General features: G+C 55.8%; 1 protein-coding gene across 1 annotated transcript in view; it reads right to left on the bottom strand.

Moving 5' to 3' along the window:
* Positions 1–446: 446 nt before the first annotated feature.
* The window catches only part of psma1 (proteasome 20S subunit alpha 1), a 43,617-nt gene continuing 28,611 nt past the window's right edge, over positions 447–15,452 (bottom strand). Inside the window, exons 9-10 of the mRNA XM_079603992.1 lie at positions 700–804; positions 447–624 (exon numbers count right to left, since the gene is read on the bottom strand). Coding sequence (XP_079460118.1) covers positions 565–624; positions 700–804 — 165 coding nt within the window. The 3' untranslated portion in view covers positions 447–564. The remainder of the gene's footprint in view (positions 625–699; positions 805–15,452) is intronic.

Genomic DNA, 15,452 nt, shown 5'->3' with positions numbered 1-15,452 from the left:
TCAACAGTAGAGCCTGAGAACATCATCAAGACTGAGTAAGAGCGTAATAGATTCTCTGAGATCTGAAGGAAATATCAGACCTGTGGAAAGTATTCAGCACTTTATGAATTGTGTAAATAACTCTTGATGGCTCATTTCTTGAGAGTTGATGTCATTCCTGTCTGACGGAGAGTGTAATGATGAATGACGTAGATCTACAGTACCGTGTGCATCTCTGAAGAATCCAGCAAATCAATCATACAAGTCAAATCTAACCAATCCCACTGAGCTTATGAAGCCATCATGAGAAAGGTTGAATGTTGAAAAGGACCTTCATCTAATCCACTGTAATCATGTCAGTGTGTTTGATGAAGGGATCTCAGGTGATCACCGGCAGCTTTTGTGAGGCGATAATTATTATATAATCCCGCTGAAGGAATGTATACAGTGAAAGCATAAACACACACTCAGAAATAAGAACAGTTTTATTTGTCTAACACTCACAGATAGAAAATGAAGGTTTCATTGTGTAATGTGTGATGAGTTTAGATGCGTCATCTCGGGTCAGAAGTGCAGGAGTGTGTGTTAGTGCTCCATGGGTTCATCAGGCACCGCTGAAGCCGCTTCGTCCGCCGGCGGGCCAACCTGTGACACACACACACACACAGTCAGACGCTGCAGGAACCCCTGTGCTGTGGAGAACAGGACTCACACACTCACCCGTCTCTGCGGTCGCTCCTCCAGACCCTCCAGGAACCGCGACACCTCGTCGTCATCATAGATGGTGAACTCCAGCTCCTTGCCCACGATCCCGATCGACACGTTCTGCAGGACAGCACAGTTACAGTTACAGGAGTGTGTGCAGGACAGCGCAGTTACAGGAGTGTGTGCGGAGGGACAGCACAGTTACAGGAGTGTGTGCAGGACAGCGCAGTTACAGGAGTGTGTGCGGGACAGCACAGTTACAGGAGTGTGTGCGGAGGGACAGCACAGTTACAGGAGTGTGTGCAGGACAGCGCAGTTACAGGAGTGTGTGCGGGACAGCACAGTTACAGGAGTGTGTGCGGGACAGCGCAGTTACAGGAGTGTGTGCGGGACAGCGCAGTTACAGGAGTGTGTGCAGGACAGCATAGTTACAGGAGTGAGTGCAGGACAGCACAGTTACAGGAGTGTGTGCAGGACAGCACAGTTACAGGAGTGTGTGAGGGACAGCACAGTTACAGGAGTGTGTGCAGGACAGCACAGTTACAGGAGTGTGTGCGGGACAGCACAGTTACAGGAGTGTGTGCAGGACAGCACAGTTACAGGAGTGAGTGCGGGACAGCGCAGTTACAGGAGTGTGTGCGGGACAGCACAGTTACAGGAGTGTGTGCGGGACAGCGCAGTTACAGGAGTGTGTGCGGGACAGCGCAGTTACAGGAGTGTGTGCAGGACAGCACAGTTACAGGAGTGAGTGCAGGACAGCACAGTTACAGGAGTGTGTGCGAGACAGCGCAGTTACAGGAGTGTGTGCGGGACAGCACAGTTACAGGAGTGTGTGCGGGACAGCACAGTTACAGGAGTGTGTGCGGGACAGCGCAGTTACAGGAGTGTGTGCGGGACAGCGCAGTTACAGGAGTGTGTGCGGGACAGCACAGTTACAGGAGTGTGTGCGGGACAGCGCAGTTACAGGAGTGTGTGCGGGACAGCGCAGTTACAGGAGTGTGTGCAGGACAGCACAGTTACAGGAGTGTGTGCAGGACAGCACAGTTACAGGAGTGTGTGCGAGACAGCGCAGTTACAGGAGTGTGTGCGGGACAGCACAGTTACAGGAGTGTGTGCGGGACAGCACAGTTACAGGAGTGTGTGCGGGACAGCGCAGTTACAGGAGTGTGTGCGGGACAGCGCAGTTACAGGAGTGTGTGCGGGACAGCACAGTTACAGGAGTGTGTGCAGGACAGCACAGTTACAGGAGTGTGTGCAGGACAGCACAGTTACAGGAGTGTGTGCAGGACAGCGCAGTTACAGGAGTGTGTGCGGGACAGCACAGTTACAGGAGTGAGTGCGGGACAGCACAGTTACAGGAGTGTGTGCGGGACAGCGCAGTTACAGGAGTGTGTGCGGGACAGCGCAGTTACAGGAGTGTGTGCGGGACAGCGCAGTTACAGGAGTGTGTGCAGGACAGCGCAGTTACAGGAGTGTGTGCGGGACAGCGCAGTTACAGGAGTGTGTGCGGGACAGCACAGTTACAGGAGTGTGTGCGGGACAGCACAGTTACAGGAGTGTGTGAGGGACAGCACAGTTACAGGAGTGTGTGCGGGACAGCGCAGTTACAGGAGTGTGTTTAGGACAGCACAGTTACAGGAGTGTGTGAGGGACAGCACAGTTACAGGAGTGTGTGAGGGACAGCACAGTTACAGGAGTGTGTGAGGGACAGCACAGTTACAGGAGTGTGTGCGGGACAGCGCAGTTACAGGAGTGTGTGCGGGACAGCGCAGTTACAGGAGTGTGTGCGGGACAGCACAGTTACAGGAGTGAGTGCGGGACAGCACAGTTACAGGAGTGAGTGCGGGACAGCACAGTTACAGGAGTGTGTGAGGGACAGCACAGTTACAGGAGTGTGTGCAGGACAGCACAGTTACAGGAGTGTGTGAGGGACAGCACAGTTACAGGAGTGTGTGCAGGACAGCGCAGTTACAGGAGTGTGTGCGGGACAGCACAGTTACAGGAGTGTGTGAGGGACAGCACAGTTACAGGAGTGTGTGAGGGACAGCACAGTTACAGGAGTGTGTGCAGGACAGCACAGTTACAGGAGTGTGTGAGGGACAGCACAGTTACAGGAGTGTGTGCAGGACAGCGCAGTTACAGGAGTGTGTGCGGGACAGCACAGTTACAGGAGTGTGTGAGGGACAGCACAGTTACAGGAGTGTGTGAGGGACAGCACAGTTACAGGAGTGTGTGCAGGACAGCACAGTTACAGGAGTGTGTGCAGGACAGCGCAGTTACAGGAGTGTGTGCGGGACAGCACAGTTACAGGAGTGTGTGCGGGACAGCACAGTTACAGGAGTGTGTGAGGGACAGCACAGTTACAGGAGTGTGTGCAGGACAGCGCAGTTACAGGAGTGTGTGCAGGACAGCGCAGTTACAGGAGTGTGTGCGGGACAGCGCAGTTACAGGAGTGTGTGCAGGACAGCACAGTTACAGGAGTGTGTGCAGGACAGCACAGTTACAGGAGTGTGTGAGGGACAGCACAGTTACAGGAGTGTGTGCGGGACAGCGCAGTTACAGGAGTGTGTGCAGGACAGCACAGTTACAGGAGTGTGTGCAGGACAGCACAGTTACAGGAGTGTGTGAGGGACAGCACAGTTACAGGAGTGTGTGCGGGACAGCACAGTTACAGGAGTGTGTTTAGGACAGCACAGTTACAGGAGTGTGTGCGGGACAGCACAGTTACAGGAGTGTGTGAGGGACAGCACAGTTACAGGAGTGTGTGCGGGACAGCACAGTTACAGGAGTGTGTGAGGGACAGCACAGTTACAGGAGTGTGTGAGGGACAGCACAGTTACAGGAGTGTGTGAGGGACAGCACAGTTACAGGAGTGTGTGCAGGACAGCGCAGTTACAGGAGTGTGTTTAGGACAGCACAGTTACAGGAGTGTGTGAGGGACAGCACAGTTACAGGAGTGTGTGCAGGACAGCGCAGTTACAGGAGTGTGTGCGGGACAGCACAGTTACAGGAGTGTGTGCAGGACAGCGCAGTTACAGGAGTGTGTGCGGGACAGCGCAGTTACAGGAGTGTGTGCAGGACAGCACAGTTACAGGAATGTGTGCGGGACAGCACAGTTACAGGAGTGTGTTTAGGACAGCACAGTTACAGGAGTGTGTGCGGGACAGCACAGTTACAGGAGTGTGTTTAGGACAGCACAGTTACAGGAGTGTGTTTAGGACAGCGCAGTTACAGGAGTGTGTGCGGGACAGCACAGTTACAGGAGTGTGTGCAGGACAGCACAGTTACAGGAGTGTGTGCGGGACAGCACAGTTACAGGAGTGTGTGAGGGACAGCACAGTTACAGGAGTGTGTGAGGGACAGCACAGTTACAGGAGTGTGTGAGGGACAGCACAGTTACAGGAGTGTGTGCGGGACAGCGCAGTTACAGGAGTGTGTGCGGGACAGCCCAGTTACAGGAGTGTGTGCGGGACAGCACAGTTACAGGAGTGTGTGCAGGACAGCACAGTTACAGGAGTGAGTGCGGGACAGCAGAGTTACAGGAGTGTGTGCAGGACAGCACAGTTACAGGAGTGTGTGCGGGACAGCACAGTTACAGGAGTGAGTGCGGGACAGCGCAGTTACAGAAGTGTGTGCGGGACAGCGCAGTTACAGGAGTGTGTGCGGGACAGCGCAGTTACAGGAGTGTGTGCGGGACAGCGCAGTTACAGGAGTGTGTGCAGGACAGCACAGTTACAGGAGTGTGTGCGGGACAGCACAGTTACAGGAGTGTGTGCGGGACAGCACAGTTACAGGAGTGAGTGCGGGACAGCACAGTTACAGGAGTGTGTGCAGGACAGCACAGTTACAGGAGTGTGTGCGGGACAGCACAGTTACAGGAGTGAGTGCGGGACAGCACAGTTGCAGGAGTGAGTGCGGGACAGCACAGTTACAGGAGTGTGTGCGGGACAGCACAGTTACAGGAGTGTGTTTAGGACAGCACAGTTACAGGAGTGTGTGCAGGACAGCACAGTTACAGGAGTGAGTGCGGGACAGCACAGTTACAGGAGTGTGTGCAGGACAGCACAGTTACAGGAGTGTGTGCGGGACAGCACAGTTACAAGAGTGTGTGCGGGACAGCACAGTTACAGGAGTGTGTGCGGGACAGCACAGTTACAGGAGTGTGTGCGGGACAGCACAGTTACAGGAGTGTGTGCGGGACAGCACAGTTACAGGAGTGTGTGCGGGACAGCACAGTTACAGGAGTGTGTGCGGGACAGCACAGTTACAGGAGTGTGTGCGGGACAGCACAGTTACAGGAGTGTGTGCGGGACAGCGCAGTTACAGGAGTGTGCGGGACAGCGCAGTTACAGGAGTGTGTGCGGGACAGCACAGTTACAGGAGTGTGTGCGGGACAGCACAGTTACAGGAGTGTGTGCGGGACAGCACAGTTACAGGAGTGTGTGCGGGACAGCACAGTTACAGGAGTGTGTGCGGGACAGCACAGTTACAGGAGTGAGTGCGGGACAGCACAGTTACAGGAGTGAGTGCGGGACAGCACAGTTACAGGAGTGAGTGCGGGACAGCACAGTTACAGGAGTGAGTGCGGGACAGCACAGTTACAGGAGTGAGTGCGGGACAGCACAGTTACAGGAGTGAGTGCGGGACAGCACAGTTACAGGAGTGTGTGCGGGACAGCACAGTTACAGGAGTGTGTTTAGGACAGCACAGTTACAGGAGTGTGTGCGGGACAGCGCAGTTACAGGAGTGTGTGCGGGACAGCACAGTTACAGGAGTGTGTGCAGGACAGCACAGTTACAGGAGTGAGTGCGGGACAGCACAGTTACAGGAGTGTGTGCAGGACAGCACAGTTACAAGAGTGTGTGCGGGACAGCACAGTTACAGGAGTGTGTGCGGGACAGCACAGTTACAGGAGTGTGTGCGGGACAGCACAGTTACAGGAGTGTGTGCGGGACAGCACAGTTACAGGAGTGTGTGCGGGACAGCGCAGTTACAGGAGTGTGTGCGGGACAGCGCAGTTACAGGAGTGTGTGCGGGACAGCGCAGTTACAGGAGTGTGCGGGACAGCACAGTTACAGGAGTGTGTGCAGGACAGCACAGTTACAGGAGTGTGTGCGGGACAGCACAGTTACAGGAGTGTGTGAGGGACAGCACAGTTACAGGAGTGTGTGCAGGACAGCACAGTTACAGGAGTGTGTGCGGGACAGCACAGTTACAGGAGTGTGTGCAGGACAGCACAGTTACAGGAGTGAGTGCGGGACAGCGCAGTTACAGGAGTGTGTGCGGGACAGCACAGTTACAGGAGTGTGTGCGGGACAGCGCAGTTACAGGAGTGTGTGCGGGACAGCGCAGTTACAGGAGTGTGTGCAGGACAGCACAGTTACAGGAGTGAGTGCAGGACAGCACAGTTACAGGAGTGTGTGCGAGACAGCGCAGTTACAGGAGTGTGTGCGGGACAGCACAGTTACAGGAGTGTGTGCGGGACAGCACAGTTACAGGAGTGTGTGCGGGACAGCGCAGTTACAGGAGTGTGTGCGGGACAGCGCAGTTACAGGAGTGTGTGCGGGACAGCACAGTTACAGGAGTGTGTGCGGGACAGCGCAGTTACAGGAGTGTGTGCGGGACAGCGCAGTTACAGGAGTGTGTGCAGGACAGCACAGTTACAGGAGTGTGTGCAGGACAGCACAGTTACAGGAGTGTGTGCGAGACAGCGCAGTTACAGGAGTGTGTGCGGGACAGCACAGTTACAGGAGTGTGTGCGGGACAGCACAGTTACAGGAGTGTGTGCGGGACAGCGCAGTTACAGGAGTGTGTGCGGGACAGCGCAGTTACAGGAGTGTGTGCGGGACAGCACAGTTACAGGAGTGTGTGCAGGACAGCACAGTTACAGGAGTGTGTGCAGGACAGCACAGTTACAGGAGTGTGTGCAGGACAGCGCAGTTACAGGAGTGTGTGCGGGACAGCACAGTTACAGGAGTGAGTGCGGGACAGCACAGTTACAGGAGTGTGTGCGGGACAGCGCAGTTACAGGAGTGTGTGCGGGACAGCGCAGTTACAGGAGTGTGTGCGGGACAGCGCAGTTACAGGAGTGTGTGCAGGACAGCGCAGTTACAGGAGTGTGTGCGGGACAGCGCAGTTACAGGAGTGTGTGCGGGACAGCACAGTTACAGGAGTGTGTGCGGGACAGCACAGTTACAGGAGTGTGTGAGGGACAGCACAGTTACAGGAGTGTGTGCGGGACAGCGCAGTTACAGGAGTGTGTTTAGGACAGCACAGTTACAGGAGTGTGTGAGGGACAGCACAGTTACAGGAGTGTGTGAGGGACAGCACAGTTACAGGAGTGTGTGAGGGACAGCACAGTTACAGGAGTGTGTGCGGGACAGCGCAGTTACAGGAGTGTGTGCGGGACAGCGCAGTTACAGGAGTGTGTGCGGGACAGCACAGTTACAGGAGTGAGTGCGGGACAGCACAGTTACAGGAGTGAGTGCGGGACAGCACAGTTACAGGAGTGTGTGAGGGACAGCACAGTTACAGGAGTGTGTGCAGGACAGCACAGTTACAGGAGTGTGTGAGGGACAGCACAGTTACAGGAGTGTGTGCAGGACAGCGCAGTTACAGGAGTGTGTGCGGGACAGCACAGTTACAGGAGTGTGTGAGGGACAGCACAGTTACAGGAGTGTGTGAGGGACAGCACAGTTACAGGAGTGTGTGCAGGACAGCACAGTTACAGGAGTGTGTGAGGGACAGCACAGTTACAGGAGTGTGTGCAGGACAGCGCAGTTACAGGAGTGTGTGCGGGACAGCACAGTTACAGGAGTGTGTGAGGGACAGCACAGTTACAGGAGTGTGTGAGGGACAGCACAGTTACAGGAGTGTGTGCAGGACAGCACAGTTACAGGAGTGTGTGCAGGACAGCGCAGTTACAGGAGTGTGTGCGGGACAGCACAGTTACAGGAGTGTGTGCGGGACAGCACAGTTACAGGAGTGTGTGAGGGACAGCACAGTTACAGGAGTGTGTGCAGGACAGCGCAGTTACAGGAGTGTGTGCAGGACAGCGCAGTTACAGGAGTGTGTGCGGGACAGCGCAGTTACAGGAGTGTGTGCAGGACAGCACAGTTACAGGAGTGTGTGCAGGACAGCACAGTTACAGGAGTGTGTGAGGGACAGCACAGTTACAGGAGTGTGTGCGGGACAGCGCAGTTACAGGAGTGTGTGCAGGACAGCACAGTTACAGGAGTGTGTGCAGGACAGCACAGTTACAGGAGTGTGTGAGGGACAGCACAGTTACAGGAGTGTGTGCGGGACAGCACAGTTACAGGAGTGTGTTTAGGACAGCACAGTTACAGGAGTGTGTGCGGGACAGCACAGTTACAGGAGTGTGTGAGGGACAGCACAGTTACAGGAGTGTGTGCGGGACAGCACAGTTACAGGAGTGTGTGAGGGACAGCACAGTTACAGGAGTGTGTGAGGGACAGCACAGTTACAGGAGTGTGTGAGGGACAGCACAGTTACAGGAGTGTGTGCAGGACAGCGCAGTTACAGGAGTGTGTTTAGGACAGCACAGTTACAGGAGTGTGTGAGGGACAGCACAGTTACAGGAGTGTGTGCAGGACAGCGCAGTTACAGGAGTGTGTGCGGGACAGCACAGTTACAGGAGTGTGTGCAGGACAGCGCAGTTACAGGAGTGTGTGCGGGACAGCGCAGTTACAGGAGTGTGTGCAGGACAGCACAGTTACAGGAATGTGTGCGGGACAGCACAGTTACAGGAGTGTGTTTAGGACAGCACAGTTACAGGAGTGTGTGCGGGACAGCACAGTTACAGGAGTGTGTTTAGGACAGCACAGTTACAGGAGTGTGTTTAGGACAGCGCAGTTACAGGAGTGTGTGCGGGACAGCACAGTTACAGGAGTGTGTGCAGGACAGCACAGTTACAGGAGTGTGTGCGGGACAGCACAGTTACAGGAGTGTGTGAGGGACAGCACAGTTACAGGAGTGTGTGAGGGACAGCACAGTTACAGGAGTGTGTGCGGGACAGCGCAGTTACAGGAGTGTGTGCGGGACAGCCCAGTTACAGGAGTGTGTGCGGGACAGCACAGTTACAGGAGTGTGTGCAGGACAGCACAGTTACAGGAGTGAGTGCGGGACAGCAGAGTTACAGGAGTGTGTGCAGGACAGCACAGTTACAGGAGTGTGTGCGGGACAGCACAGTTACAGGAGTGAGTGCGGGACAGCGCAGTTACAGAAGTGTGTGCGGGACAGCGCAGTTACAGGAGTGTGTGCGGGACAGCGCAGTTACAGGAGTGTGTGCGGGACAGCGCAGTTACAGGAGTGTGTGCAGGACAGCACAGTTACAGGAGTGTGTGCGGGACAGCACAGTTACAGGAGTGTGTGCGGGACAGCACAGTTACAGGAGTGAGTGCGGGACAGCACAGTTACAGGAGTGTGTGCAGGACAGCACAGTTACAGGAGTGTGTGCGGGACAGCACAGTTACAGGAGTGAGTGCGGGACAGCACAGTTGCAGGAGTGAGTGCGGGACAGCACAGTTACAGGAGTGTGTGCGGGACAGCACAGTTACAGGAGTGTGTTTAGGACAGCACAGTTACAGGAGTGTGTGCAGGACAGCACAGTTACAGGAGTGAGTGCGGGACAGCACAGTTACAGGAGTGTGTGCAGGACAGCACAGTTACAGGAGTGTGTGCGGGACAGCACAGTTACAAGAGTGTGTGCGGGACAGCACAGTTACAGGAGTGTGTGCGGGACAGCACAGTTACAGGAGTGTGTGCGGGACAGCACAGTTACAGGAGTGTGTGCGGGACAGCACAGTTACAGGAGTGTGTGCGGGACAGCACAGTTACAGGAGTGTGTGCGGGACAGCACAGTTACAGGAGTGTGTGCGGGACAGCGCAGTTACAGGAGTGTGCGGGACAGCGCAGTTACAGGAGTGTGTGCGGGACAGCACAGTTACAGGAGTGTGTGCGGGACAGCACAGTTACAGGAGTGTGTGCGGGACAGCACAGTTACAGGAGTGTGTGCGGGACAGCACAGTTACAGGAGTGTGTGCGGGACAGCACAGTTACAGGAGTGAGTGCGGGACAGCACAGTTACAGGAGTGAGTGCGGGACAGCACAGTTACAGGAGTGAGTGCGGGACAGCACAGTTACAGGAGTGAGTGCGGGACAGCACAGTTACAGGAGTGAGTGCGGGACAGCACAGTTACAGGAGTGAGTGCGGGACAGCACAGTTACAGGAGTGTGTGCGGGACAGCACAGTTACAGGAGTGTGTTTAGGACAGCACAGTTACAGGAGTGTGTGCGGGACAGCGCAGTTACAGGAGTGTGTGCGGGACAGCACAGTTACAGGAGTGTGTGCAGGACAGCACAGTTACAGGAGTGAGTGCGGGACAGCACAGTTACAGGAGTGTGTGCAGGACAGCACAGTTACAAGAGTGTGTGCGGGACAGCACAGTTACAGGAGTGTGTGCGGGACAGCACAGTTACAGGAGTGTGTGCGGGACAGCACAGTTACAGGAGTGTGTGCGGGACAGCACAGTTACAGGAGTGTGTGCGGGACAGCGCAGTTACAGGAGTGTGTGCGGGACAGCGCAGTTACAGGAGTGTGTGCGGGACAGCGCAGTTACAGGAGTGTGCGGGACAGCACAGTTACAGGAGTGTGTGCAGGACAGCACAGTTACAGGAGTGTGTGCGGGACAGCACAGTTACAGGAGTGTGTGCGGGACAGCACAGTTAAAGGAGTGTGTGAGGGACAGCACAGTTACAGGAGTGTGTGCGGGACAGCGCAGTTACAGGAGTGTGTGCGGGACAGCACAGTTACAGGAGTGTGTGCGGGACAGCACAGTTACAGGAGTGTGTGCGGGACAGCACAGTTACAGGAGTGTGTGCGGGACAGCACAGTTACAGGAGTGTGTGCGGGACAGCGCAGTTACAGGAGTGTGTGCGGGACAGCGCAGTTACAGGAGTGTGTGACAGGAGTGTGTGCGGGACAGCGCAGTTACAGGAGTGTGTGCGGGACAGCACAGTTACAGGAGTGTGTGCGGGACAGCGCAGTTACAGGAGTGTGTGCGGGACAGCGCAGTTACAGGAGTGTGTGCGGGACAGCACAGTTACAGGAGTGTGTGCGGGACAGCACAGTTACAGGAGTGTGTGCAGGACAGCACAGTTACAGGAGTGTGTGCGGGACAGCACAGTTACAGGAGTGTGTGCGGGACAGCGCAGTTACAGGAGTGTGTGCGGGACAGCACAGTTACAGGAGTGTGTGCAGGACAGCACAGTTACAGTAGTGTGTGCGGGACAGCACAGTTACAGGAGTGTGTGCAGGACAGCACAGTTACAGGAGTGTGTGCGGGACAGCACAGTTACAGGAGTGTGTGCGGGACAGCACAGTTACAGGAGTGTGTGCGGGACAGCACAGTTACAGGAGTGTGTGCGGGACAGCACAGTTACAGGAGTGTGTGCAGGACAGCACAGTTACAGGAGTGAGTGCGGGACAGCAGAGTTACAGGAGTGTGTGCGGGACAGCACAGTTACAAGAGTGTGTGCGGGACAGCACAGTTACAGGAGTGTGTGCGGGACAGCACAGTTACAGGAGTGTGTGCGGGACAGCACAGTTACAGGAGTGTGTGCGGGACAGCACAGTTACAGGAGTGTGTGCGGGACAGCACAGTTACAGGAGTGTGTGCGGGACAGCACAGTTACAGGAGTGTGTGCGGGACAGCGCAGTTACAGGAGTGTGCGGGACAGCGCAGTTACAGGAGTGTGTGCGGGACAGCACAGTTACAGGAGTGTGTGCGGGACAGCACAGTTACAGGAGTGTGTGCGGGACAGCACAGTTACAGGAGTGTGTGCGGGACAGCACAGTTACAGGAGTGTGTGCGGGACAGCACAGTTACAGGAGTGAGTGCGGGACAGCACAGTTACAGGAGTGAGTGCGGGACAGCACAGTTACAGGAGTGAGTGCGGGACAGCACAGTTACAGGAGTGAGTGCGGGACAGCACAGTTACAGGAGTGTGTGCGGGACAGCACAGTTACAGGAGTGTGTTTAGGACAGCACAGTTACAGGAGTGAGTGCGGGACAGCGCAGTTACAGAAGTGTGTGCGGGACAGCGCAGTTACAGGAGTGTGTGCGGGACAGCGCAGTTACAGGAGTGTGTGCGGGACAGCGCAGTTACAGGAGTGTGTGCAGGACAGCACAGTTACAGGAGTGTGTGCGGGACAGCACAGTTACAGGAGTGTGTGCGGGACAGCACAGTTACAGGAGTGAGTGCGGGACAGCACAGTTACAGGAGTGTGTGCAGGACAGCACAGTTACAGGAGTGTGTGCGGGACAGCACAGTTACAGGAGTGAGTGCGGGACAGCACAGTTGCAGGAGTGAGTGCGGGACAGCACAGTTACAGGAGTGTGTGCGGGACAGCACAGTTACAGGAGTGTGTTTAGGACAGCACAGTTACAGGAGTGTGTGCAGGACAGCACAGTTACAGGAGTGAGTGCGGGACAGCACAGTTACAGGAGTGTGTGCAGGACAGCACAGTTACAGGAGTGTGTGCGGGACAGCACAGTTACAAGAGTGTGTGCGGGACAGCACAGTTACAGGAGTGTGTGCGGGACAGCACAGTTACAGGAGTGTGTGCGGGACAGCACAGTTACAGGAGTGTGTGCGGGACAGCACAGTTACAGGAGTGTGTGCGGGACAGCACAGTTACAGGAGTGTGTGCGGGACAGCACAGTTACAGGAGTGTGTGCGGGACAGCACAGTTACAGGAGTGTGTGCGGGACAGCGCAGTTACAGGAGTGTGCGGGACAGCGCAGTTACAGGAGTGTGTGCGGGACAGCACAGTTACAGGAGTGTGTGCGGGACAGCACAGTTACAGGAGTGTGTGCGGGACAGCACAGTTACAGGAGTGTGTGCGGGACAGCACAGTTACAGGAGTGTGTGCGGGACAGCACAGTTACAGGAGTGAGTGCGGGACAGCACAGTTACAGGAGTGAGTGCGGGACAGCACAGTTACAGGAGTGAGTGCGGGACAGCACAGTTACAGGAGTGAGTGCGGGACAGCACAGTTACAGGAGTGAGTGCGGGACAGCACAGTTACAGGAGTGAGTGCGGGACAGCACAGTTACAGGAGTGTGTGCGGGACAGCACAGTTACAGGAGTGTGTTTAGGACAGCACAGTTACAGGAGTGTGTGCGGGACAGCGCAGTTACAGGAGTGTGTGCGGGACAGCACAGTTACAGGAGTGTGTGCAGGACAGCACAGTTACAGGAGTGAGTGCGGGACAGCACAGTTACAGGAGTGTGTGCAGGACAGCACAGTTACAAGAGTGTGTGCGGGACAGCACAGTTACAGGAGTGTGTGCGGGACAGCACAGTTACAGGAGTGTGTGCGGGACAGCACAGTTACAGGAGTGTGTGCGGGACAGCACAGTTACAGGAGTGTGTGCGGGACAGCGCAGTTACAGGAGTGTGTGCGGGACAGCGCAGTTACAGGAGTGTGTGCGGGACAGCGCAGTTACAGGAGTGTGCGGGACAGCACAGTTACAGGAGTGTGTGCAGGACAGCACAGTTACAGGAGTGTGTGCGGGACAGCACAGTTACAGGAGTGTGTGAGGGACAGCACAGTTACAGGAGTGTGTGCAGGACAGCACAGTTACAGGAGTGTGTGCGGGACAGCACAGTTACAGGAGTGTGTGCAGGACAGCACAGTTACAGGAGTGAGTGCGGGACAGCGCAGTTACAGGAGTGTGTGCGGGACAGCACAGTTACAGGAGTGTGTGCGGGACAGCGCAGTTACAGGAGTGTGTGCGGGACAGCGCAGTTACAGGAGTGTGTGCAGGACAGCACAGTTACAGGAGTGAGTGCAGGACAGCACAGTTACAGGAGTGTGTGCGAGACAGCGCAGTTACAGGAGTGTGTGCGGGACAGCACAGTTACAGGAGTGTGTGCGGGACAGCACAGTTACAGGAGTGTGTGCGGGACAGCGCAGTTACAGGAGTGTGTGCGGGACAGCGCAGTTACAGGAGTGTGTGCGGGACAGCACAGTTACAGGAGTGTGTGCGGGACAGCGCAGTTACAGGAGTGTGTGCGGGACAGCGCAGTTACAGGAGTGTGTGCAGGACAGCACAGTTACAGGAGTGTGTGCAGGACAGCACAGTTACAGGAGTGTGTGCGAGACAGCGCAGTTACAGGAGTGTGTGCGGGACAGCACAGTTACAGGAGTGTGTGCGGGACAGCACAGTTACAGGAGTGTGTGCGGGACAGCGCAGTTACAGGAGTGTGTGCGGGACAGCGCAGTTACAGGAGTGTGTGCGGGACAGCACAGTTACAGGAGTGTGTGCAGGACAGCACAGTTACAGGAGTGTGTGCAGGACAGCACAGTTACAGGAGTGTGTGCAGGACAGCGCAGTTACAGGAGTGTGTGCGGGACAGCACAGTTACAGGAGTGAGTGCGGGACAGCACAGTTACAGGAGTGTGTGCGGGACAGCGCAGTTACAGGAGTGTGTGCGGGACAGCGCAGTTACAGGAGTGTGTGCGGGACAGCGCAGTTACAGGAGTGTGTGCAGGACAGCGCAGTTACAGGAGTGTGTGCGGGACAGCGCAGTTACAGGAGTGTGTGCGGGACAGCACAGTTACAGGAGTGTGTGCGGGACAGCACAGTTACAGGAGTGTGTGAGGGACAGCACAGTTACAGGAGTGTGTGCGGGACAGCGCAGTTACAGGAGTGTGTTTAGGACAGCACAGTTACAGGAGTGTGTGAGGGACAGCACAGTTACAGGAGTGTGTGAGGGACAGCACAGTTACAGGAGTGTGTGAGGGACAGCACAGTTACAGGAGTGTGTGCGGGACAGCGCAGTTACAGGAGTGTGTGCGGGACAGCGCAGTTACAGGAGTGTGTGCGGGACAGCACAGTTACAGGAGTGAGTGCGGGACAGCACAGTTACAGGAGTGAGTGCGGGACAGCACAGTTACAGGAGTGTGTGAGGGACAGCACAGTTACAGGAGTGTGTGCAGGACAGCACAGTTACAGGAGTGTGTGAGGGACAGCACAGTTACAGGAGTGTGTGCAGGACAGCGCAGTTACAGGAGTGTGTGCGGGACAGCACAGTTACAGGAGTGTGTGAGGGACAGCACAGTTACAGGAGTGTGTGAGGGACAGCACAGTTACAGGAGTGTGTGCAGGACAGCACAGTTACAGGAGTGTGTGAGGGACAGCACAGTTACAGGAGTGTGTGCAGGACAGCGCAGTTACAGGAGTGTGTGCGGGACAGCACAGTTACAGGAGTGTGTGAGGGACAGCACAGTTACAGGAGTGTGTGAGGGACAGCACAGTTACAGGAGTGTGTGCAGGACAGCACAGTTACAGGAGTGTGTGCAGGACAGCGCAGTTACAGGAGTGTGTGCGGGACAGCACAGTTACAGGAGTGTGTGCGGGACAGCACAGTTACAGGAGTGTGTGAGGGACAGCACAGTTACAGGAGTGTGTGCAGGACAGCGCAGTTACAGGAGTGTGTGCAGGACAGCGCAGTTACAGGAGTGTGTGCGGGACAGCGCAGTTACAGGAGTGTGTGCAGGACAGCACAGTTACAGGAGTGTGTGCAGGACAGCACAGTTACAGGAGTGTGTGAGGGACAGCACAGTTACAGGAGTGTGTGCGGGACAGCGCAGTTACAGGAGTGTGTGCAGGACAGCACAGTTACAGGAGTGTGTGCAGGACAGCACAGTTACAGGAGTGTGTGAGGGACAGCACAGTTACA

This window comes from Phoxinus phoxinus (genome assembly GCF_949152265.1).
Source record: "Phoxinus phoxinus genome assembly, chromosome: 25".
Classification (NCBI taxonomy): domain Eukaryota; kingdom Metazoa; phylum Chordata; class Actinopteri; order Cypriniformes; family Leuciscidae; genus Phoxinus; species Phoxinus phoxinus.
The sequence above is the reverse complement of the archived record's forward strand: the minus strand, read 5'-3'. Positions and strand labels throughout refer to the sequence as shown.